This window comes from Pleurodeles waltl, chromosome 3_1, assembly GCF_031143425.1.
Source record: "Pleurodeles waltl isolate 20211129_DDA chromosome 3_1, aPleWal1.hap1.20221129, whole genome shotgun sequence".
Lineage (NCBI taxonomy): Eukaryota > Metazoa > Chordata > Amphibia > Caudata > Salamandridae > Pleurodeles > Pleurodeles waltl.
The window spans coordinates 1,611,641,333-1,611,668,329 of record NC_090440.1 but is presented as its reverse complement, the minus strand read 5'-3'; the positions used below and the strand labels follow the sequence as shown (position 1 = coordinate 1,611,668,329).

The 26,997-nt window shown below is 46.1% G+C and overlaps 1 protein-coding gene across 1 annotated transcript in view; it reads left to right on the top strand.

The window, feature by feature from the left end:
* The window catches only part of TTC21B (tetratricopeptide repeat domain 21B), a 489,309-nt gene that overhangs the window by 375,668 nt on the left and 86,644 nt on the right, over positions 1 to 26,997 (top strand). The window contains exons 23-24 of the mRNA XM_069225262.1: positions 8,079 to 8,229; positions 26,493 to 26,654. Of these exons, the coding sequence (XP_069081363.1) occupies positions 8,079 to 8,229; positions 26,493 to 26,654 (313 nt within the window). The remainder of the gene's footprint in view (positions 1 to 8,078; positions 8,230 to 26,492; positions 26,655 to 26,997) is intronic.

The following is a 26,997-nucleotide window of genomic DNA, read 5'->3' as shown; positions in this document are numbered from 1 at the left end:
TGCACCTATCAGGAGGGGTCTCTGACGTCACCTGTTGGCACTGGCCACTCAGATGCTCCCAGAGGGTCCCCACACCTTGGAATCCAAGATGGCGAACGCAAGGGACACTCTGGAGGAGCTCTGGGCACCACCCCTGGGGTGGTGATGGACAGGGGAGTGGTCACTCCCCTTTCCTTTGCCCAGTTTCGCACCAGGGCAGCGACTGGGGGGTCCCTGAACCGGTGTAGACTGGATTATGCAAGGAGGGCACTGTTTTTGCCCTTGAAACCATTTCCAGAGGCTCTTGGAGGATACCCCTCCCATGCCTGTAACACCTATTTTCAATGGGAGAGGGTGTAACACCCTTCTCCTAAAGGAAACGCATTGTTTTGCCTTCCTGGGTTTGAGCTGCTCAATCCCCAGGAGGGCAGAAACCTTTCTGTGAGGTGGCAGCAGCAGGGTCTGCAGTGGAAACCTCAGAGAGCTGGTTTGGCAGTACTGGGGGTCCATGGTAGGGCCCCAGGGTGCATGGAATTGGCCGCCCCCAATACCAGGATTTGATTGTGGGTAACATTTCTCAATCTTACACACCTCACATGAACATATTCGGAGTTGCCATTGTGAAGCTACATATATGTATTGTAATTTATGTAGTGCAGGCTTATAATGGTGTCCCTGCACTCATGCAGTCTGGGAAATTGGTCCTAGACAACGTGGGGGCACCTTTGCTAGTGCAAGGGTGCCCTCACACACAGTAACTTTGCACCTAGCCTTCAGTAACTGAAGGTTAGACATATAGGTGACTTATAAGTTACCTGGTGCAGCGAAAATGGCTGTGAAATAGTGTGTGCACTATTTCATTCAGGCTGCAGTGGCAGTCCTGATAGTGTTTGTGTGAGCTCCTTATGGGTGGCAAAAGAAATGCTGCAGCCCATAAGGATCTCCTGGAACCCCAATGCCCTGGTGGGTAACTAAGTCCCATATACTAGGGACTTGTACGGGGGGTAGTGTGCCAATCTGGATAGGAATATGTAGTCACTAGACTATAGTGAAAAATTTGGAACACAGAGAGCATAAGCACTGGAGTTCTGGTGAGCAGAACTCCAGTGACAGTCAAGCATACTAACAACACAGTAAAACACACTGACATATAGGCCACATACTTTGAGTACTGGGGTCCTGACTAGCAGGATCCCAGTGAGACAGTAAAAACACACTGACAAACAGGCCAAAAATGGGGGTAACCATGCTAGAAGAAAGCCATCTTCCTACAAGCGTGAGTATATAGGTGATCATGCATGCCTATGGATATGGTGGAGGAGAAGCACATTATATGTGAGCCACATATGAAGTGAATAGGACCAATAGGGAGATTTACATTACAATTGAAGCAGCTTCCTTCTGCGTCCTAAGGCTTGTCTTGACATTTATTCCCAAAAGTCTTATTTTTATTTATTTATTTATTTACTTATTCATGAACCCAGAATTGTCTTATTGCTCAATTAATAACATAGCCTTCAGGAAACCTATTGTTCGATGGCATCTGTCGCTGTAGATACGCATGTTCTGCAATAGCTCGCCATCTGGTGTTGGGCCGGAGTGTTACAAGTTGTTTTTCTTCGAAGAAGTCTTTCGAGTCACGGGACCGAGTGACTCCTCCTTTTGTCTCCATTGCGCATGGGCGTCGACTCCATCTTCGATTGTTTTTTTTCCGCCATCGGGTTCGGACGTGTTCCTGTCGCTCCGAGTTTCGGAACAGAAAAAATAGTTAATTTCGGAAGATTTTCGTCGGTATTGTTGCGTTCGGGATCGGCGTACTTAGATTCAACACCGCATCGAAGATCGAAGAGCTCCGGTGCCCTTCGGGGTAGTTTTTCGATCCTCCGTCGGGGCCTGGTCGGCCCGACCGCGTGCTGAGGAACGCCGATGGAACGGACCCCGTTCCGTTTCTGCCCCAAATGCCACAATAAATACCCCTACACAGACCAACACTTGGTCTGCAACCTGTGCCTGTCACCTGAGCACAGCGAAGACACCTGCGAGGCCTGTCGTGCGTTCCGGTCCCGAAAAACACTCCGAGACCGTCGAGCCAGAAGACTTCAAATGGCGTCCGCACCGACAGCCCGACGGGAGTTCGAGGAACAGGAAGAGGAAGGTACCTTCTCGATCCAAGACTCAGACTCCGAAGGATTCGACGATACACAAACCGTGAGTAAGACGTCGAAAACCACACAAAGAAACATTTACAAGGCCCAGGGGACGCCACTGCCACCAGGCCATGGCTCAACCCATAAAATCGGTGACCGACCGTCGGCACCGAAAAAGGCCCAAACAGTGCCGAGATCGTCCGACTCCGGTCGAGACACCGGCACGCAGCCTTCTCGGGACCGAGAAAGTGCTGGAGACAAGCCTCGACACCGAGATGCCGGTGTGGACACGGCTCGACGCCGAGACAGCGGCACCGAAACAGATCGACGCCGAGAGGTTTCGGCCCCGAAGAGGAAAAAAGTCACCTCGGAGCCGAAAAAACACGCAGACAAAGTTTCGATGCCGAAACAAACTGCAAGCGACCCAGCTTCAGGCTCTTATACAGAAGAGCACTCGCTAACCTCCCAAATGCAGAAGCATAGGTTTGAGGAAGAGCTACAAGCAACTGATGCGGACCATACGCAAAAGCGTATCTTCATTCAGCAGGGGACAGGAAAAATAAGCACCCTTCCCCCCATTAGGAGAAAGAGAAGGTTGGAGTTCCAGACGGAACAAGCACCACAACCAAAAGTGGTGAAAAGAGTTACACCACCACCCTCTCCTCCGCCCGTGATTAACGTTTCACCAGCACAAACGCCATCACACTCCCCAGCTCACACCACCATGAGCCAGGGTGACCAAGACCAGGACGCATGGGACCTATACGACGCCCCAGTGTCAGATAACAGCCCAGAGGCATACCCTACAAAACCATCTCCACCAGAAGACAGCACCGCGTACTCTCAGGTGGTGGCTAGAGCAGCACAATTTCACAACGTAAGCCTCCACTCAGAACAGGTCGAGGACGATTTCTTGTTCAACACACTCTCCTCCACCCACAGCTCCTACCAAAGCCTGCCTATGCTCCCTGGTATGCTCCGGCACGCAAAAGACATATTTAAGGACCCGGTCAAAAGTAGGGCAATCACACCAAGGGTGGAAAAAAAGTACAAGGCGCCTCCTACGGACCCGGCTTTCATCACAACACAGCTGCCACCAGACTCTGTTGTTGTAGGAGCAGCTAGGAAAAGGGCCAACTCTCACACATCTGGAGATGCACCACCCCCAGATAAAGAAAGCCGCAAGTTTGATGCAGCTGGTAAGAGAGTCGCAGCACAAGCTGCAAACCAGTGGCGCATCGCGAACTCCCAGGCACTACTTGCGCGCTATGACAGAGCCCACTGGGACGAGATGCAACATCTCATTGAACATCTGCCCAAAGACTTCCAAAATAGGGCAAAACAAGTGGTTGAGGAGGGACAGGCCATCTCCAACAACCAGATCCGCTCCTCCATGGACGCTGCAGATACAGCTGCACGGACAATTAATACATCTGTAACTATCAGAAGGCATGCATGGCTCCGAACGTCTGGATTTAAACCAGAGATTCAACAAGCAGTTCTCAATATGCCTTTTAATGAAAAAGAACTGTTCGGTCCAGAAGTGGACACAGCGATTGAGAAACTCAAAAAAGATACGGACACTGCCAAAGCCATGGGCGCACTCTACTCCCCGCAGAGCAGAGGGAATTACAGCTCATTCCGTAAAACGCCCTTTCGAGGGGGGTTTCGGGGTCAAAGCACACAAGCCAGCACCTCACAAGCCACACCGTCCAGTTACCAAGGACAGTATAGAGGAGGTTTTCGGGGACAATATAGAGGAGGGCAATTCCCTAGAAATAGAGGAAGATTCCAAAGCCCCAAAACCCCTACTACTAAACAGTGACTCACATGTCACTCACCCCCTCCACACAACACCAGTGGGGGGACGAATAGGTCATTATTACAGAGCATGGGAGAAAATCACTACAGACACTTGGGTTCTAGCAATTATCCAACATGGTTACTGCATAGAATTTCTACAGTTCCCTCCAAACATACCACCAAAAGCACAAAATTTAACAACACACCATTCCAATCTCCTAGAGATAGAAGTGCAGGCAGTATTGCAAAAGAATGCAATCGAATTAGTGCCAAACACACAAATAAACACAGGAGTTTACTCACTGTACTTTCTGATACCAAAGAAGGACAAAACACTGAGACCAATCCTAGACCTCAGAGTAGTCAACACTTTCATCAAATCAGACCACTTCCACATGGTCACACTACAAGAAGTATTGCCATTGCTAAAGCTGCACAACTACATGGCAACTTTAGACCTCAAGGATGCTTATTTCCATATACCAATACACCCATCGCACAGGAAATACCTAAGGTTTGTATTCAAAGGAATACATTACCAATTCAAGGTACTGCCTTTCGGATTAACAACCGCACCAAGAGTCTTTACCAAATGTCTAGCGGTAGTCGCTGCACACATCAGAAGGCAGCAAATACATGTGTTCCCATATCTAGACGACTGGCTAATCAAGGCCCATTCGTTAATAGAGTGCTCAAATCACACAAATCATATCATACAAACCCTCTTCAAACTAGGGTTCACCGTCAATTTCACAAAATCCAAAATTCAGCCACGCAAGGTACAACAATACCTGGGAGCCATAATAGACACATCAAAAGGAGTAGCCACTCCAAGTCCACAAAGAATTCACAATTTCAACACCATCATACAACGCATGTATCCAACACAAAAGATACAAGCAAAGATGGTATTACAACTCCTAGGCATGATGTCATCATGCATAGCCATTGTCCCAAACGCAAGACTGCACATGAGGCCCTTACAACAATGCCTAGCATCACAGTGGTCTCAAGCACAGGGTCACCTTCTAGATCTGGTGTTAATAGACCGCCAAACTTACCTCTCGCTTCTGTGGTGGAACAACATAAATTTAAACAAGGGGCGGCCTTTCCAAGACCCAGTGCCACAATACGTAATAACAACAGATGCTTCCATGACAGGGTGGGGAGCACACCTCGATCAACACAGCATACAAGGACAATGGAACGTACATCAAACAAAACTGCATATCAATCACCTAGAACTTCTTGCAGTTTTTCAAGCACTAAAAGCTTTCCAACCAATAATAGTTCACAAATACATTCTCGTCAAAACAGACAACATGACAACAATGTATTATCTAAACAAGCAGGGAGGGACGCACTCCACGCAGTTAAGCCTGTTAGCACAAAAAATTTGGCATTGGGCAATTCACAACCAAATTCGCCTAATTGCACAGTTTATACCAGGGATACAAAATCAACTCGCAGACAATCTCTCTCGAGATCACCAACAGGTCCACGAATGGGAAATTCACCCCCAAATACTGAACACTTATTTCAAACTCTGGGGAACACCTCAGATAGACTTGTTTGCGACAAAGGAGAACGCAAAATGCCAAAACTTCGCATCCAGATACCCACACAAACAATCCCAAGGCAATGCCCTATGGATGAACTGGTCAGGGATATTTGCTTACGCTTTTCCTCCTCTCCCTCTCCTTCCTTACCTGGTAAACAAACTCAGTCAAAGCAAACTCAAACTCATATTGATAGCACCAACTTGGGCAAGGCAACCCTGGTACACAACGCTGCTAGACCTATCAGTGGTACCCTGCATCAAATTGCCCAACAGGCCAGATCTGTTGACACAGCACAACCAAAAGATCAGACACCCAGATCCAGCATCGCTGAATCTAGCAATCTGGCTCCTGAAATCCTAGAATTCGGGCACTTACAACTTACCCAAGAATGTATGGAAGTCATAAAACAAGCAAGAAGGTCATCCACCAGGCACTGCTATGCAAGTAAATGGAAGAGGTTTGTTTACTACTGCCATATTAATCAAATACAACCATTACACACAACTCCAGAACATGTAGTGGGTTACTTGCTTCACTTACAAAAATCTAACCTAGCTTTCTCTTCCATTAAGATTCACCTTGCAGCAATATCTGCATACCTGCAGACTACCTATTCAACTTCCCTATATAAAATACCAGTCATTAAAGCATTCATGGAGGGCCTTAGGAGAATTATACCACCAAGAACACTACCTGTTCCTTCATGGAACCTAAATGTTGTCCTAACTAGACTTATGGGTCCACCTTTTGAACCCATGCACTCCTGCGACATACAGTTCCTAACCTGGAAGGTGGCATTTCTCATCGCCATTACTTCCCTGAGAAGAGTAAGCGAGATTCAGGCGTTTACTATACAGGAACCTTTTATACAACTACACAAAAATAAAGTCGTCCTAAGGACCAATCCTAAATTTTTGCCAAAGGTTATTTCACCGTTCCATCTAAATCAAACAGTGGAACTTCCGGTGTTCTTTCCACAGCCAGATACCGTAGCTGAAAGGGCACTACATACATTAGATGTCAAAAGAGCATTAATGTATTACATTGACAGAACAAAGAACATCAGAAAGACTAAACAACTCTTTATTGCATTTCAAAAACCTCATGCAGGAAACCCAATTTCAAAACAAGGTATAGCCAGATGGATAGTTAAATGCATCCAAATCTGCTACCTTAAAGCTAAACGACAGCTGCCCATTACACCAAGGGCACACTCAACCAGAAAGAAAGGTGCTACCATGGCCTTTCTAGGAAACATCCCAATGCAAGAAATATGTAAGGCAGCCACATGGTCTACGCCTCACACATTCACCAAGCACTACTGTGTAGACGTGTTATCTGCACAACAAGCCACAGTAGGTCAAGCTGTATTAAGGACATTATTCCAGACTACTTCCACTCCTACAGGCTGATCCACCGCTTTTGGGGAAATAACTGCTTACTAGTCTATTGCAGAACATGCGTATCTACAGCGACAGATGCCATCGAACTGAAAATGTCACTTACCCAGTGTACATCTGTTCGTGGCATCAGTCGCAGTAGATTCGCATGTGCCCACCCGCCTCCCCGGGAGCCTGTAGCAGTTTGGAAGTTACCTTCAATTATTTATATATGTATCATCTCAACCTTAAATAAGTGCATACTTAGTCACTCCATTGCATAGGCACTATTACTACAATTCAACTCCTACCTCACCCTCTGCGGGGAAAAACAATCGAAGATGGAGTCGACGCCCATGCGCAATGGAGACAAAAGGAGGAGTCACTCGGTCCCGTGACTCGAAAGACTTCTTCGAAGAAAAACAACTTGTAACACTCCGGCCCAACACCAGATGGCGAGCTATTGCAGAACATGCGAATCTACTGCGACTGATGCCACGAACAGATGTACACTGGGTAAGTGACATTTTCATTATTGATGCTTCTAGTCTTAAAATGTCAAATGTGTATCATTAATAGTATTTCTGATATTAAGTTTAAAACTGCAGAACACATAAATACAAATATGAATTGTTGTTCACAAAATTGCCAGAAATACAAAGGGCCCGATTTAGAGTTTGGTGGAGGTGGTTATTCCGTCACAAATGTCCCGTCCACCATATTAAAATTCCATTATAGCCTGCGGAACTTGTAATACGGCGGACGGGATATCTGTCACGTTTGTGACGGAGTAATCCCCTCCATCAAATTCAAAATCAGGCCCAAAGTCTTCAGCCCCAGCATGGACCCCACACAATGATAACTTGTTACTCTTGCTTTATATGTATATGCGTTCTTGCTAATATGGTACAGTTTTCTATTGTAATCTACCTTGGAAAGTGTTCCATTCCTTTTAATGTTGGACTCTTCCGTTATTGACTTCTTGTATTCAGTTGCTCTGCCTGTACTTTGTTGGAATGGTTGTATACTGCAGCTGTACATTTGAATATGTCCCTTGTCATTTGTCTGCAGTATCCTTTGTAATGTTTGTTTAAAGTGTTGACACTTTATTGCCAGTGGTCCGGCAGCATGCAGCTTCAGTATTTACTATGAATATTTACAAAGTGCACATTTGGTAAGTACTATAAATATTACAATATTTGTTATAGATAACTACGCTACGCTATCACGGTTAATTGACCTCCTCAGAAGAGCTGGGAAGCTTGAAGAAGTACCGAGATTCCTCGATTTAGCAGAGAAATATTCCTCAAGAGCAAAACTAGATCCAGGATTTCACTACTGTAAAGGACTGTATCTGTGGTAAGAAAATACATCATGCACGTTTAAGTTTCAAGTATATAACTTCAGTGTAAACTGAACCTTGCAGTGTGCGGTTTTCCACACAATGCATCAGCAGTCATGTTGTGTGCTTTATGAAAAATTCAGTGTCCTTCAACTTATTAAGAAAATACTCTCAGGAGCAATTACCCCGAATTCTGGAACTTCCAACTTAGATCCCCATGGCCACATCCTTCACAATCCGTAGTGAAGTCAACAGTTCCCACCTACCAGACAATGTATGCGCAGTCAGTTGTGCCACATATCTTTGGGCTTAGAGACCGCTGATTGCTTACCATTAGTTGGCTTCATTGCCACAATCATTTGCTTGCTTACTATTAGTTGGCTTCATTGCCACACTCATTTGCTTACTTATTATTTGTTAGGGTGTGTGAGCTCTTCTTGTGTTTGTCCCCCTCACTGGATCATGGACGGAATACTGTGTATTTACACTGCTCAGTTTTTCAATCGCTAATTTTTTCTTCTTGTTTTAAGCACAATACAAAAATATGTTTTATAGCTGTATCCCTAGTGTGCTTCTCTTCCTCTATAAATGGCGCTCTGTCTCGCCTGTGCGCTTTTCCCTGCTTCCTTTCCTGAAACACTTGCCATTCTGTGCTCACTGTCCCACATTGCTTTCAAGGATGTGTAATTACAACCCCTTCCAGCTCAAGATCTCTCACCCGTTTGCTTTTCTTCCCCACCCTCTGCTCTCCACTATGCTCCCTCTCTTGGCTGTTTGCTCTCTTCCTCTTCTATGATACTTTCCCTCACCTCTGTTTTGCTTCTGGACCCCATGTTACTTCAGCCCCTATCGCAGCCCCATGTTCCTTCTGAGTCCTTCCACCCGTGTGGTTTACCCCATTTGCCAAGTAGTTTGATCAGCGCATAAAAAATGCAGTATATAATTTTGGAGGTACTTGAAAGCATACTGCACGTACACAAAATTACCCAGTAGGCTTCTTTTTGTTCAGCCTTACTGCACAGTTCGGAGATGCTGTACAACTTAGTTAAAAACCATTGACAAAGCTCCAGTAGGAATCAAATGCCTTGCCAATGATTGGGTTGATATAGTAGCTTTATGCACTGTGGTGCTGGCTTTTTACTCAGAAAACACTGAGGGGTTTCCATAGGTCATACTTTATCACACTGGGCACTTAGGTAGACATTGTTCACCTTTCTAATATCTATATCCTTTTGCTTCACAAATCTAACACAGTGTTCTTACCATATGTGGTCTTGGCACTGGTATCGTCTACCCACACAGTTGACATTTCTGTTGCCTACGTAAACACCGATCCTACTTATTTCCTCTGGTTCACGTGTGCACAGATATTCAGTTTACTTGTATGGTCTTAATATGAAGTTGCACTACATATTTAATTCATATGATGTTTGTACACTTGTTAAGCCTGTCTATTTTTGAGCGGATGTTCGCAATAATTCTAGAATACTGTACCCAATCCTTCAACTTTCTCAACCCCTTCGCTGCCAGGCCTTTTACCCCTCAGGTGCCAATTTTTTTGGCTATTTTGCCTATTTGGGACAGTTCACACTTAGGCCCTCATAACTTTTTGTCCACATAAGCTACTCATGGCAAATTTACGTCCTTTTTTTCCCAACACCCTAGGGATTCTAGCGGTACCCAGAGTTTGTGGGTTCCCCTGAAGGACACCAAGACATTAGCCAAACTACAGCGAAAATGTGTTGTTGTTTTTTTCAAAAAAGGGAAAAAAGGGTTGTAGAAGAAGGATTGTATTTTTTCCCCATGAAAATGGCATCAACAAAGTGTTTGCGGTGCTAAAATGACCATCTTCACAGCTTTCAGGAACAGGCAGACTTGAATCAGAAAACCACATTTTTCAACTCAATGTTTGCATTTTTCTGGGACATACCCCATTTTTACTATTTTTTGTGCTTTTAGTCTACTTCCAGTTATTGACAGAAATGGGTGTAAAACCAATGCTGGATCTCAGATAGCTAAACTTTTTGAAAAGTAGATAAAATTCTGAATTCAGCAAGGGGTCTTTTGTGTAGATCTTACAAGGTTTTCCTACAGAAAATAACAGCTGAAATAAAAATAATATTGAAATTGAGCTGAAAAAAACAGCCATTTTTCTCCTCGTTTTACTTTGTAACCTTTTCCTGCGATGTCAGATTTTTTTTAAAGCAATATACCATTATGTCTGCCGGACTCTTCTGGTTGCGGGGATATATAGGGCTTGTAGGTTCATCAAGAACCCTAGGTACCCAGAGCCAGTAAATGAGCTGCACCTTGCAATGGGTTTTCATCGTATACCGAGTATACAGCAATTCATTTGGTGAAATATGAAGACTGAAAAATACGTATCAAAGAAACATTTGTATTTCCAAAATGGGCACAAGATAAGGTGTTTAGAAGCAGTGTTTATTTGTACACCTATGAATTCCGGGGTCATCATACTAGCATGTGAATTACGAGGCATTTCTCAAATAGACATCTTTTTTTTTTTTTTTTTTACACTGTCTTACATTTGGAAGGGAACGATGCAGAGAAAGACAATAGGCAATAACACTTGTTCTGCTATTCTGTATTCCCCCAAGTCTCCCAATAAAAATGGTACCTCACTTGTGCGGGTAGGCCTAATGCCCCCGACAGGAAACGCTACATGGACACATCACATTTTTACATTGAAAATTGAGCTGTTTTTTGGAAAGTGCCTAGCTTTTGATCTTTAGCTCAGCTGGCACCTAGGAAAAATTACCAAACCTGTGCATTTTTTAAAACTAGACACCTAGGGAAATCCAAGATGGGGTTACTTGTGGGGCTCTCATCAGATTCTGTTGCCCAGAATCCTTTACAAACCTTAAAAAGTGGCAAAAAACACCTTTTTCTCACATTTCCATGACAAAGTTCTGGAACCTGAGAGGAGCCACAAATTTCCTTCCACCCAGCGTTCCCCCAACTCTCCCGATAAAAATTATACCTCACTTGTGTGGGTGGCCCAGGTGCCTGCAACAGAAAAAGGCAAAAAAAACCTGTAGAGAATTGGGGGATAGCACAGCAAGTTGATAAGCACATATTTTCCTTTTATACAGCTTTAGGCTGACTCTGCTTTGGGGACCCACACAAGTGAGGTATCATTTTACTTTGGAGACTGAGTTGAATGCTGGGTGGAAGGAACTTTGTGCCGGAGCGGTGATCCTACTAAGAAAATAAGGAAAATATGCTTTTGTAAGCAAATTTTGAGGTTTGAAGAGGAGTCTGGGTAAGAAAATGTTGGGGATCCACGCACGCCACACCTTCCCGGACTCCTTGGGGTGTCTAGTTCTAAAAAATGTCTGGGTTTTGTAGGTTTTCATAAATGAAGGCCGCACCTGGGACCAAAAACATAGGTGCCCCCCTCCCCCCCCCCCCCAAACAGGTAGTTTTGCAATAGATCATTTTGATGTGTCCACGTACTTCTGTGACGTTCCAAACACTAACATTTTGAAAAAGAAACACATTTAGGCTATGTTAAAAATACCCCTCACCCACCAACAAGTTGGTGGCATGCTTCATCATCGTAGTCCCACCCGAGATACCCAGCGTGTCACAGGTATGCTGAGACCCCTGATTACAGACGAGCTGGTTTTGTCATTTTTCCCCACACAAACTAGTTGGATTTGGCACAAGGGTGAGTGATGGTTCAGCAGATCAAATTTTACTAACAAGATATTTCATAAAAGTGAAATGCACTGTTAATAACTGAAAGGCCAAAAACTGAACTAGTGACTCACAGCTCGTGAGCTGTAAAGTCGCGTCAAGACACCAACCACTTTACAGACCATTCACACACCTTTCATACGTGACATGCACAAGACCATTCACGCCGCCAGCCACGGGCCCAGCACATTACAACACTCACATCAACAGACAGCGGCATTCAAGGGCCTATCACTTTCATACGCCCACATGCCTGATACAGCAATCACACCAGCTGATTGGAGTGTGTGGACTGGCGTTTTGCTGGCACCGCCAGCCCATCGCTACTCCAAGCACACCGCCAGCCAAGCGCTACTCCATGCACATCGCCATCCAAGCGCCACTCCATGCACACTGCCATCCAAGCACTACTTCACGCACACCGACAACCAAGCGTCAATCCATCACACCAACATCACTTTTTTTGTGTGATTTAAACCAATAATTATAAATAATTATAAAACTACAAACACTCTAACTGAATATATTGCAGTAATGCCAACTGTGAAACTGAAGATATCAAAATATAAAATGGCATTTTACGCTCACAGTATTTCACAATAATTCTTCTGTGTGGTGTAGCTCCTGAAACAGTCACCCACACACAGCCCAGGCTTTGAAGGACAATCGGGGCAGTAGATCCTAGTCTCCTTCCTGATACCTCTTTGAGCACAGACTCTACATCTCTTAGCAGGAAAGTCTTTTTTTGGCTGTGGGAGGAATGTGCTCAGCAAAGTGACGATCTTTCAATCTAGCCACATCCTCCACCACTGCTTCTCCAGGAACTCTTGCCTGTTCCAGCACAACAAGACACGCTATGACAGACTCCTGAAATTTAAAAAATGTCATCCATGACTCTGGAGAACTATTCTTGAACACATCAAAAGCATTAAAAGTTGCCAAGTGGAAGAGGTGAACCCCTAATTTCTTATACCAAACTTAAGCCTTACGAGCAGCAGTGTAAGGTTCCAACCTCTTATCTACTCTGTCAACACCACCTATGTGCTTATTGTAGTCTAAAATGCACACAGGTTGGTGCACTTCAGCAACTTGACAGCCACAGGTGAAGTACTGTCATCATGGATGGTAGTTAGCATGTACACATACCTCCTCTCTACAAATTTCAGAGCTAGCATCGCATCATTCCGCAAGGCACTGCACTGTCCCTTCTCAATTCTTTACAGACAAGCTCTCTTGGACAGCCTTTCCGGTTATGCCACAATCAAGTGTCCACTCTGAACAGTTCCTTGAACAACCGCACTCCAGTGTAGAAATTATCTACGTACAAATGGTGACCTTTGTTAAACAGTCATCTGCCAAGTTCTCACACAGTTTTCTCGCTAACTCCAAAAGTGGGCAGACAACCAGGGGGGTCAATACTGGAATCCCTACCAGTGTAGATGCGGCAATTATAAACGTATCCTGTACTACTTTCACACAGCATATACAATTTAATTCCATACCATGCCCTCTTGCTAGGAATGTACTGCCTAAAAACCAAACAACCCTTGAACAGGACCAAAGACTCATCTACAGGTATTTCTTTGCCTGGAACATAGACCTCTGAAAACCTATCTACAAAATGATCGAGGACAGGTCTAATCTTAAAAAGACGGTCAGAATCTGGGCGATCTCGTTGCAAGGATAAAGCATTAGCAACAATGCAGCATCCGAAGAAGAAGCTCGTACCGGTTACAACTCATGGTTGCAGGAAATATAGCAGTTGCCATCAAGGGACTAGTAGACTAATATGATGACAGTGATGGCTTCCTTATCAGCACCATCAAAAAAGTTAAACCCAAGAACTCTTGGAGGTTTCAGACCTCTCTGCGGCCTCTACCGCCATACAGGCAGATATTGCCCGTTTCCAAGTAACGGTAAACGACCTAGATCAATGTCTCACAACCATTGAGGATCACATCGTGGCTCTGCCTGTTCGGGACAGGGTGATGCAGACCTTGCAGGCGAAGATCATAGATTTGGAGGACAGAAGCAGGAAAGACAATGTAGTTTTTTTTGGCATACCAGAACACAAGGAAGGTTCAGACGTCAAGGCCTTCCTTAAAAACTTCCTCCCTGAACTCACAGGCCTTGATTTGTCCCCGCCGTTGGAGTTTCAAAGAGCCCACAGAATTGGTCCTTTGCATAACGCAACCTCTGGGCGACCTCGCCCTACAATCGCATGCTTCCTCCGCCACGAGGAGACCCGCCAAGTCATCTCAGCGGCCAGATCTCAGGGCCCGTACTCTCTAGAGGGTCACGAGATACAGGTGGCCGCGGACTTCTCCAGAGTAACAAATGAGAAGCGGAAAGCATTCTTGGCACTGCAGCTACAACTCAGGAAGCTGGACATCAAATTTGGCCATTTCGAGCCTGCTTGTATGTGGATTACCCTAGATGGTAAATCAAGAGACTTCCTTGATCCTGCAGACCTTAGTTCCTTCCTGAATGACCTTACTATGCATCCCATGGACTACACCCCTGCCCATCCGAGAACAGATTTCCAGACCTTGGAGGATCCTTCTTCCGTTGCTATTTCGCACCACCACGCTGCTTCGCAGGAGAAGGGACTGACCTACAACAGCACACTGAAATCGCAAGAAGGCTGCAAACATGCTCTTCAGGCTGTGATTGCTCTCACCCAGGATCAAGGCAGAGACAAATCCCAATCCCCTCTAATACCGTTGCCGCCCACGGAACGCCCGTAGTGCTGAACTTACGACGCAGCCGAGAACATCTGCCATCCAGCCCAAAGCGTGTACTTCCCCGCTGGACAGATAAGTGACCTGTTCACTTATTTTCGCTTCTATCTATCCCTGTTAAGATGGGAGTAGCCAGCATTGTAACCGTTGTGTCAGTTGTCTTTACTGCTTCTGTTGGTATTGTATGCCCCTCCGCACAGAGCTCCTAGCACATCTGGCTCGTAGGAAGCATTCCGCCTTTTCTAGGGCTTTGCTTAAGACAGTGTTGTGGGGATGTGATATAAGCTAGCTGCCCCCTGCGTTTCCTCCTTTGTTTATATTTCTGGTTACAATTTGCTCCAGCTAGTAAGTTATATGTCCAGTGTTAACAGTACTGTATGATCTATTTTGTTCTAAATTCGCTTTTAGTCTTCTGTTGTGGGGTATGGACCCACCATCTGGTGCCAACCTTCCCTCTGAGGCTCCCCCAACCATCATACCGGTCCGAGTCTGCCATTGGCCACAAACCGCTGGAGACCATATCATGAGGACTAATACAAGAGTCCGTGTGGCCCACTTCCTATTCTCCCCCCCCCCCCCCCACCCCCTATAATCGCCATTACACTGGGGAGTCCCTCAGGTGACATAACGCAGTCCTCCCCGCCTCCCAGGCCCCCCAACTTAACTCAACTCAGCATAGTTTACCTCAATTTACCTTAATGCTCACTTCACTTTCTTTGTCTACTGGCCCCCTGTTCAATGATACAGGCCCCCCTTCTCCCCTCCCTCCGGGACCTCCGATGGGATGAATTGGAATTATGACGTGGAGGTCTCATAACTTCTCTCCGACGTCATCGCCTCCGGCAGGGCAGCCGCCCTCACTTCTTCGACTCAAGGCACAAGTGCCACCCACGTCCCGGTTCTGTCATGGACCCCCTCCCCGATGCTCTCTTTGTTCTCTCCCCTGATGCATTATGTTCCTTCCCTACCCCCTTTGCGCTGTCCGAATATTCCACGTAATGTTAATCACTCCTGGTTGTCTGTCGATGGCCACTCTGGGCTCCCCTTCCCTCCCCTCCCCCTTCCCCACCGAGCTCGTTCGGTACGCAGTCCATGCTGGTCCTGACCTGCGGTTCACTAGGGCCCATAGTACTGAGGTATTCACCTTGGTTTCTGTAGATCCCGATTCTGTGTCTTTGGTGTATTCTCTGATTTGTATTCTATATCCCCCACTTTTCCTCCCTGGCTCCCCCCTCCATTCCTTTCTATCCTAATTTTTGTATATACAGAGTTGGCCTGCCCGTGCCCTCCTTCCCCCAGGTATCCTGTTTTCTCCTGCCTCTGCTTCTCTCCTCAACTTTCTAGCCGCTGATTTGTCCACCCCCTCTTCTCTGACCGAGGGTTGTCCTTATGGCCCCTCCCTACCCTTCCCAGTGCCCACACACCCTAAGCATCACCACTTCCACAGCATCTCCTTATTAGGAGCGCCAGAGCAAAGAAGACCTCACACCCACTGCGACCTGATTGTCGAAGTCTGTAAACGGGGTCGACAGTACCGCTGACAGTCTTCTCCTGGAACGTCCATGGCATGACACACTATATCAAGGAGCAAAAAGTCTTATCCTACTTACGGTCTAAAAGGACCGATATCGCCCTTCTACAGGAAACGCATCTTTCTCCCTCAGAGTCGGAGAAACTGCGTAGAGACTGGGTAGGGAGGGTACTCTTCAGCGGAGCCCCATCCGTGCACTGTGAGGCACAGGGTTTGAGAAGGAAATGCAGGGTAGCAATTCTCATCCGTCGATCCTAACATTTTAGACTCTTCAATACGTGGTCAGACCCTGAGAGGCTTTATGTCTTCGCCAAGCTAAAACTGGGTGCTTCCACGGTCTGTGTTGGCTTTGTTTACGCTCCCACGGGCTCCAAACACCCTTTTTTCCTCTCTCTGAATCAACTACTGACGGAGATCGGAGCCTCCCAGTACTTACTCGGTGGGGACTGAAACCTACACAGGATGCCATCCTGGAGCGATCAGGGGGCCTCGATGCAGACAACAACGCCGACCGGGCCCTCATTGGTTATATCCTTTCAGACCATGGTCTGCTGGATCATTGGCGCCTTTCCCATCCATCGGGCCGTGAATACACTTTTGTTTCACCAGTTCCCGGGACCCAGTCCAGACTAGATTACTTCCTCATCACCCACAGGCTGTTACATACGGTCAGGGAATCCCAGATCTTACCGGCCGCATTGTCTGACTACTCCTGGTCTTAATGGCCCTAGAGTTAGGGTTGGCGTCTCCGGGACGTAAGCCCTGGCGGCTTCAGACTTCTAGATGTCCTACACCGAGGGGGGAAGGAGCAACTCAGATTCCCACATTGCCACTTATTTATTCAACAACAGGGGCTCGGTCTCCTCACCCCAAGTGGTATGGGCTGCAGCAAAGGCGACGATACGGGGACATCTCATGAGGGACGCTGTCATTGCTGATGCCCAGAGGCGTGACAGCCAACGAGCTCTGGAATACTGTATAGCCCAGACTACCCGTGAATACACCCTGACCCCCTCCTTCACCATCCGTCACTGCCTGGAACAAGCCAAAATGGAGCTTAATGCTCTCTTTATATCACAAGCGGAATATGCGCTTCAGCGACTGAAAGGTCGTCACTATGAGCATGGAGAGGAGGCGGGAAGATTATTGGCCTCAGCTACGCCAAAGAGAGGCAGCGCTGGCCATCCCAGCCTTGTATGGCACTGATGGCAAGTTTATTACACACCCCCAAGCGATCGCAGACAAATTTGATCCCTTTTACCAAACCCTCTATACACCTGAAACAGTGGAAGATCAGAATAAGATGACCACCTTCTTTGAGATTCCAAATCTACCTAGTCTCTCGGAGGCTGGCAGGGCTCTCTTGGACGGTGACATCAGTAAAGAGGATATCCAACAAGTGATAGCCAAATTTCCTTACTACAAAGCCCCCGGAGAGGATGGATTCTCAACAGAAATCTGTAAATGGACAAGGGCGGATACAATCGAAGCCCTATATGAGGCCTTTTGGGTGGGGGGGAATCAGTCCGGTTCATTATACCCCATCGCCAACAAAGCCTCCATAATAGTATTACCCAAACCTGGTAAGGACCCCCTCCTTTGCGGCAGCTACCGCCCTATATCCCTCCTCAACGGAGATGTCAAAATACTGGTGGGAATTCTAGCGGCCCGCCTTAAGAAGTTCATCCCATCCCTCATACATCATACACAGGTGGGTTTCGTACCCGGCTGATCTTCTTGGAATCACTTGCGTACCTTGCTCCATGCTCTCTGGGTGATACGAGACTCTCGGGAGGAAGCCCTTGCCCTCTCCCTGGACGCTGAAAAGGCGTACAATCGTATAGAGTGGTGGTAACGATTTGGCCTTGGGACTAGTTTTATCAATAAGGTGCGTTTGTTAGATGACTCGCCAACAGCACAGGTCAATTGCGGCGGGTACCTATCTGACATCTTTTCCATCAGGAGAGGGACCCGTCAGGGCTTCCCCCTATCGCCGTTACTATTTTTGCTGGCCGTGGAACTATTAGCGGCAGTGATCTGTAGATCGAGTCCCATAACTGGAGTGCCCATCCCCGGGGATAGCTCCACCATTTACCTTTATGCCAACGATATCTTACTAACTCTCACCGACCTGTCTAAGTCCCTGCCGGCACTCTGAAACATCCTAACTTGACTTTGAACTTCTCTCGGGTTATTGGTTTAACTGGGACAAGAGCAAGGCGTTGCAGGGCCTCCCGGTCAAGTGGAAGCAGTCGCGTCTACAATATCTGGGCATCCACATCAACAGAGGATTCGAGAATATGGTGGCTGACAACCTGGACCCGCCGATAGCCAGCATGAAAAGAGATTTTGATAAATGGACACACCTGGGTCTCTCTATGTGGGGGACAGCGCAGCGCATGGTGATACTGCCGAGATTCCTCTATGTTCTTGGCATGCTGTTCTACAGATCCCCTTGACTCTCCTCATAGAGACAGATCGTTGCATCAGAGCCTTTGTCTGGGGGACGTTATGCCCCTGTCTACCCAGGACCACACTACTCGCCTGACGTGGGTGCTGGGTCTCCCCTCAGTGGAACATGATGCCCTTGCGTTACACCTCCCGCAACTGACCTTCCTTCTTGCGGGAGTCCAGGATCCACTGCTGTGGGTGAAGGTAGAGCAGACATTCTCACACTCCCTACTGGGCCTCAATGTGCTTTACAACTCAGGATGTTTAATCCCATGATTAGAGCCACGCGGAGCTCTTGGCGGCAAGCGCACTGCCTATTGGGAGTGGATCCCCTGATTCATGATCGTCCCCGGATTTGGGGCAACACAGGTTTCAGGATAGGGGGAAATGCTATTGGTTGGGAGGAGTAGCGATTGAAGGGCCTCTTGCGAATTGCTCAACTTCTAACTGGTGGCCAATTAAAATCTTTTGCAGCTCTCAGAGAGGAATTTTACCTACCAGCCTATCACTCATGGCACTTTCTGCAGCTCAAGCATTGTCTTGCGAGATGCATGGGGACTCATCGTTGGCGGCTTTCCCAATCCCCAGTGCTTCACTGCTTGGAAACCTGGGGCCTTTTCCGAGGAGTCATATGTGGAATGCATGCCCTACTGAACCGTCATCTATTCTCCCTTCCCCTCTTGGTCTCTCTCAAGGACAAGTGGCAGGCACGTCTACAGACAGAATATGAGTTGGAAGACTAGGCGGATCTGATTGAGGCAAGGGATCATGGGGCTCGGGAGGCTCGCTTGAAATTCAGTCTCTTCACAACAGTACACAACTGGCACTGGACTTTCAAACTGCAGTCTGCAGGGTTACTGCCCCACACCTGCTGCTGGTGGTGTCCCCACACCCATTGCGACCTGCCTCACATCCTGCATGATTGCCCGGTTATCCAACCCTTCTGGCGATTGGTGGGGTGCACCCTTAGGAAAACGCTACCCTTGCCGATCTCCCTCACCCCTTCTCTCTTATTGTTGCATGATACCAGCGATCTGCGTAACCTGCCCCGACCACAGCAACGTTTGCAATACACAACACTGGCCACGGCCAAATTGTGTATCCTCAGACATTGGCGCTCAGAAACTACCCCCTCCCATGGAGAATGGATCACTGCGATGTATCAAGCTGCCTCTCATGAACAGAGTATCTATAGTCTTCAGGGCAGGGTGGAGGTATTCCTTCAGACGTGGGTCCCCTTCCTGTCAGCACCACTGGACTGAGCACACCATTACAAACGGCATGCTCTAGGGTACACCGCAGTGATTTCCCCCCCACTTGGGAGCTACACACATACATGCGCATCACCTGCCACACTTAATATAAAATATAATATGTGAATATATATATTCGCTACATAGATATGTGGCTGCGCTAGGGCTTGGCCCTGCCTCACCACAGACAGCTTTCACTTCTCTTTCCCCCCCCCCCCCTCCTTTTTTAATTTTTTTATTACCCCCCCCAGTCACTTTCCTATTTCCGCTCTCACTTTCACTTTTACTTTCACCTTCTCACTCTCCCTTCCACTCTACTACTTTCCTCCCTTTTCTTAACTTTAGACCCCATATAGACGAGACGAGTAACCTTGCTTCCTGCTACCCCCTCGTACTTAGCTCCTCCCCCCTCTCCCACCACTCTCCCTTGCCATCACTGTACCCCGTATTCTCCTTTGATACCTACCCGTGGCACTTATAAGACCGCCGTGGCCGTTATCCGTTGCTTAGCACTTCCCTTCTCTTCCTCCCCACCCCCTCTGGACTTTTTCCGCCTTCCTGACATCCTGGTTTGCTCCCTTGCACCCCTCCCCACCCCTGCTCCCCTATGCGTACTCCGCCGACTCTTTCTCATTCTTCTTCCCTCCCCTCCTCCTTCTTTCTCCTGTTGGCTCATTATATCCTTCCTTCTACCATCCTGACTCTTCCTACCCGCCGCTGGCTCACAACCCCATTCCAGCAAGTCCATGGTATTCCACCAATATCCTTACGAAATATGCATATTCAGAACCCCCTGGTTACCCATCCCCGCATTTGTAGGCTCAGAAGCCCCTGGAGGGCCGTAGCTCCACTTCAACCTACGCCTACTTCTTAGCATGTCCTGGCCCTCTTAATTCTATCTGGGCCTAGACCAAAAACGATAGAGCTTCGGATGGTTCTGAGGAGAGTCAATTGACAGCGTCTTACCCTGATTCCTCGAAGCCCTGCACCTCATTCAGACTAGGCATAGGATGGAATATGGGAGGCCTCACACACTGCGTTTTGGCTAATCGCACCTGCTGTTACAATGAGACTCTGATCTGTCGCAGGACATGTTGGATTCCTGTGTTCATTTGCACCTGATGGAATGCTCATGTTTCTGTGCTTTTGCAATTTTGCATTTTTTTGAACTGTTGTATTTGTACCACCAGTGTCGTATAATTTGCATGGTGGAAGGACTATGAACTCTCTTATTGGTTTTCTGAATAAAAAATTACAACACAAAATAAAAAGCGGTGTCCACTTCAGCTCGGCCACCTTCGGTGTGGGACTGGCATGAAGTGTGCACACCTTCCAATCTGCCTTATTTTCCCACCTGTCTTGCTGCCAGAAGTGGGGTCAGGACATGGGGGTTGGTCATCTCCGCAATTTAGAGAGACCTTGGTCGCATTCAAAAGGCAACTCAGCCTTTGAAGCTTCGCACCCCGGATTGTCAATTCTGCCTGGAGGAGGTGTCAACACCCCAGCCCAGTGCAAGCTTTTGTCTCTGTGCCCAGAGAGCGTTGGCTCTCACCTTGTAGGAGGATGGGGGAACCGGGAGCGGTCAGAAATGTGACTAAGGTGGCTGAACTGGTCAGGACCAATCAGTTAACACATTGGTAGATTTTCAGAGGGCACCTCTAAGGTGCCCTCTGGGTGTATATATTGGTAAATCCAACACTGGCATCAGTGTGTGTTCATCAATAGGAGATGTTTGGCAACAAACATCCCCATCTTCAGTGAAGCCATCATGTACCTGGGGAGTTCATAGTGACCAGTGTCGAGCACATGTATTTAAAATGGCTTCCCTGGTCACTTACTATGTCGGAGAATCGACAAAGACATAACAGGGGCATATCTGCTCATGCAGATATGCCCTCACATGTAATATAATGCACCCTGCCTTATGGCTGCAAGGCCTGCTAGAGGAGTGACTAACATATATCATATGCAGTGTTAGGGGACATGGCACACAGGCTGTGTACCATGTCTTGTTTTCACTTTTGTCTGCACCAAGACACGCAGCCTGTCATGTGCTTAGTGAGGGTTCCCTTAGGGTGGCACAGTTCATGCTGCAGCCCTTAGGGACTCTTCTTAGTACCCATGCCCTAGATACCAGGGGTACCATTTGCTAGAGACTTACAGAGGGTGCTAAAGGTTTTGCCTAATGGGGAAATGACTGTGCAGTTTTAGGGAAAAGATCTGGCACTGGAGACCTGGTTAGCAGGAACCCAGTGCACTTTCAGTCGACATTACATCAGATACCAATTAAATCAGATACCAGGCAAAAAGTGGGGGGCTATCCATGCCAAAAAGGGTGCTTCCCTACATGTTCCATATACCCAGGGCTGGTAAAATAAATGCTACTAGTAAGTCTGCAGTACTTATCTTGCCACCTACTTAAGTAGCCCCTTAAACATCCCAGGCCTGCCATTCCAGCCAGTTTGCAGTGCTAAACTGCTAATTCGACTTGTCAAAATAAACGCCTTGCCGTGCCTAAAACTCCCTTTTCATTATATATGTAACCCTTAAGGTAGGCCCTAAGCTGCCTAGAGTTCAGGGTTCATTGTATTTAAAAAGTTGGACATGTACTTTTAAGTTTTACATGTCCTGGTAATAAAAATCGCGCTAATTCATTTTCCATTACCATGAGGACTATCTCTCCCATGAGACTAGATGTCCACAGTTGGCACTATGATCTTTTTGGTTGCTATTTTTCACTTTAAACTTGAGAAATTCATAACTCTAGTTCTACCGATTGGATCTTTATCATTTTGGTGTAAAATAATTGATTAAAATTGACTCTTTTTCTAATTTCATTTTTTGTGTTGTGTTTACACTTTATTACTTTTTAAGTGCCTCCTAAATACTTTAGACACTGGCTCTGGGATAAGCTCAACTGCTTTTATTGGCAAGCTACCAGATAGTTACGCACCGGTTAATTTAATCACTTTTTGTGGTTCACCCTGACAAGGATTGTGGCTGTTGCTTCAGTAGATTTTCACATCCCTCAACCAACAATGCAGTTCCTCACACTACATTTCGGACATGGATACTCTGCCTCGAACTCCCTGTAGAACTCAGATTTTTCATGAACGTTTCAACACATACTCAGACAATGGAGGCTATGATGCTTGTGATGAGATAGCCCAACTGTACTTAAAGGAAAATTGATATGTGAATCTCCCGGATGCCAGAGGTTTGGATACCTCGTAAGACACTGGCCTAGTTATATTCACAGGAAATGCCACAGAAGAGGGTGCCTCCTTTGCAATGGTTATGCGAAGTGGGGTGGAGTTCCTTGATTTTCACCTTCCTACTCAGGAGGTTAAAACCAGTGTTCTGACTGAGGTGTTGCAGCCTGACCATTTGAGTTCTGAGTCCCCCAGCTCCCATTTAATGCAGCTCTCACAGATACGCTCTTGGGTACCTGGGCCAAACATGGCCCTGCCCCAGGTGACCCTGCCTTCCTCACTCAAGACCCTAATCCTTAAGGCCTTGTGGTGCAGGCTTCAACCAGCTGGGTAAACCCAAACTTTTTCCACTACTCCCCTTGACAGGGAATTAAAGATAGAGACTTTGGTAAGAGAGTTTTCTCCTCTGCAAACTTAGCTCTTTGTTCAGTGAACGCCAGCTGCCTGCTAGGTCTTTATTTTCACCCCTTGCCGGACTTCATGACCTAAATATTGCCCATGGTGCTGGAAGAATACCAGACCATTCTTTTTCGATCCATGCATGATGGTCATGATGCAACAAAGCTTACCATTTTCTGTAGACTGAATCCTACTGACTTGATCAGTAGGGCAATTGACACAAGTGTGGAAATTTCCAAACACATGGATGCGTTCCACTGGATTTTCCGGACACATTCGGGTCATTCTTCTGGACATGTCATTCAGTGGCTCCCAATTTTTTGGAAATAAGCTGATTTGGCCATTTGCCACTTCAAAGATAGCAGGTCCAACAGTGGTGCGCTCCATGGCCCTTCCTGCTCATCAGCCACACCAACAGTTTCAACCCTGCAGGGCTTTGGTAACGGCTCCCAATACCACTTACAAACCTCACAAGTGCAACAATGTCTGCTGTCTTTTTGAGACCTCAGCTGCAGTACCTATCAGAGAGGGCACATGGACTGCGGGCAGCCCAGTCTTCCACAACCCCAGCTGCTGGTCCCTCCAAACCTTTTTAGCATTCCATTGTCTGCAAAAAGCCACCCTGTCAGAGGCAGCATATGATACATTCTGCCAAAGTGGCAGGTGATAACTTCAGACAGGTGGGCCCTGCAAATTGTTCAAAGGAGTTATGCTTTACCATTTGCCAAAACTCCACGCATCATAAGCCACGATCTTTTGCAGTTCTCTGTGCTCCCCTTTTGTCCAGGCAGCACCCCTCGAGTGTTCACGAAAATTGTGGCGGTGGTCACAGCTCATCTTCATAGGTCAAGGGTTAAAGCCTTCCCTTACCTCCAAGTTGGTTTTGAAGGCCCCAGGTGGTAGTCTTCCACCACCAAACTACGGCAAACCTCATAACACCATTTGGGTTCACTATCAACATGCAGAAGCCACACCTGTCTCCTTCACAGATGCTCCCCTTCATCAGAGTCATTCTGGAAACAGTGGAGTTTCATGACTATCCCCCAGAGAAGAAACTCCAAGTTATTCGGGCTTTGATCCAGCTATTTCAGCTTCTGTAATGGATCTCAATGAAGATGACTTTGAGGCTGCTTTACACTGCCAGTACAGCTGTAGTCTCAGATGTAGGAGTTATAGTATAGAGATGTAAGTTGGCATTCATTGCCGGGAATCCTGATGAATAAAAGTTACAGAATTTACAAAATCACTAGACATTATGGTATCTCTTGTTTAGGTTAGTTGAGCTTCCTAGTTTGTACGATCCACACCCTTGGGAGGCTCTGATTCTGCCTTCCACATGAATTAAATTGTACAAATTATATAGTTTTAGCGCTTATTCACAGCCACCCAGTGAAGACTTTTAAAGGAGTCTAGGTGAACATTTTGAATTGGGAGCCTTGCCAACAATTTAGAGGTGACCTTTCATATATATGCCTATTAACCAATAAAATCATTAAACATTGTATAACTTTACAAAATACGTCTAATTTACAAATAACATATTACCTTAAAATATGAACAATTATAATTATTATATTTTTCAACTGAAAGCGAATACGTCCTACTAAGAAAGATGCATGTTTTGTATTCAGTCTCCTTCGTCTGTAGGTTTATTAGCAATTTCATGCCATTCCTTAACTTCATGTTTTAAGATCAGATGTAGGAATGTCTTCCTTATATTAACGTTGATGCAAGTATGCAGTAATTGCTATCAGTTACAATAACTACCGAGGTCATAACCTACGATGGAGGTGTTATTTTTAATAGGGTGAACAAACACTATAGATCTCTTGTTCTCTAGATGGAGCAGGTCTTCAGCTGTGTAAAACTCTTCTCTTTTATCACAAATCCTTGCTTTCTTTGACCCGGAGTTGGCCCAGTTCACACTTGGCCCAGATGCACTACAAATTGAATCAATATGATCTCTAACCATTGTGTTCTGAAGAAGTGTGCCCTCCTTAAACACTTCAATAGGTGACTCCTATAACACCACCTTCCCCATATTCTTTCTTTCAGATCATGTTAATAAATTTGCTTTTGTCTAAAGTTTCAGTCCATTAAATCCGATTCTAAATGCAATTAGCACAAGACAGAGGACCAGGCCACATCTTGCCTCTAGTTTATCCTTCTGCACCCACCCCTGCTCAACATCCACCTCTAAAATTGGAGAATGAGTTGCGACAGTTGAGTGCTTTCATTCTCCTTCCAGAAGTAATTGCTGTTACTTTGGCAGCCAGGCGTCCCTCAGCTAAATCTCTATATGCCTGCTTTGGCATACGTTTGTTCGAAACATGAAGAAAATGCTATCAGCTACAATAAATTACCCGGTTCATAAAAAAGTGTCTCTGTGCCATAACGAATCCAGCGATCAAAGGAACAATTTTTCCCAACAATAGGTAACAATATCATAGGGAGGCCAAAGTTCTAATGAGCATTCTATAGTTAGCTGTATATTTATCCAGTGAGCAACCTGCCTGTATCCATCTTATCTGATAAAGTCTTGTACGTTTTTCCGTTAGCTGGATCAAGCAAAGATTGAACATCAGATAAACTATGGGACATGTAATCTTGTTGATATGCTCTGCATGTTGATCTCTTTGACTGCTTCTTGCCTCTCTACTTGTTGGTGGCAGTAAGTCCTGTGTAGTTATCGTTCCAATCAAGCCCATTGGATATTTCTCATTCTATCCCACACCCCTGTCCAATCATGGAATCAGTTATTAATTTGGTGATGCCAAATGTGAAGTCATGAGTGTTGCTTTGAGTCAGGAAGTTAAAGTTGTATTTAATCAGAAGCTTTTCACAATTTGTTTGTGGAAACCTTTATACAAAAGCCACTGGAATTTGAAACTAATTTACAGTACAAAATTCGATATGGTTGCTAAGAGAACCAGTACTGAACTGTGCAATGTCTAATTTTTCTTTCCCATCAAGGTATACTGGAGAACCTAATGATGCCCTCCGTCATTTTAATAAAGCCCGAAAGGACAGTGACTGGGGCCAGAATGCAGTTTATAACATGATTGAAATATGTTTGAACCCGGATAATGAAACTATAGGTGGAGAAGTGTTTGAAAATCTCGATGGTGACATTGGGTGAGTATTGTAAATGCATTTTGCAGTTTTTGCCACATTTTCTATCACAAAGGCAGAGTTGTTTCTTTATATTGTTAGTAACAACACTAGTTAGTATTTCTTTGTAGGAAAAGCAAGCTTGTTGATGTGATAGTGTGTAGAAGCTATTAAAATAATCTGGAGAAGAGAGTGCTGTGGGGTTCCACATAAATGTGGATAAGAGCCATGTGTGATAATCGCATTGATATATGCTTTTTCACATCCAGTACTGCCTTCAACAACATTTCCATTTTGGTCAGAAGTTAATAACTTTCAGTGCCCTCACATTTCTGAGGCTCCACATGTCTGCAGCATAATCACTCGC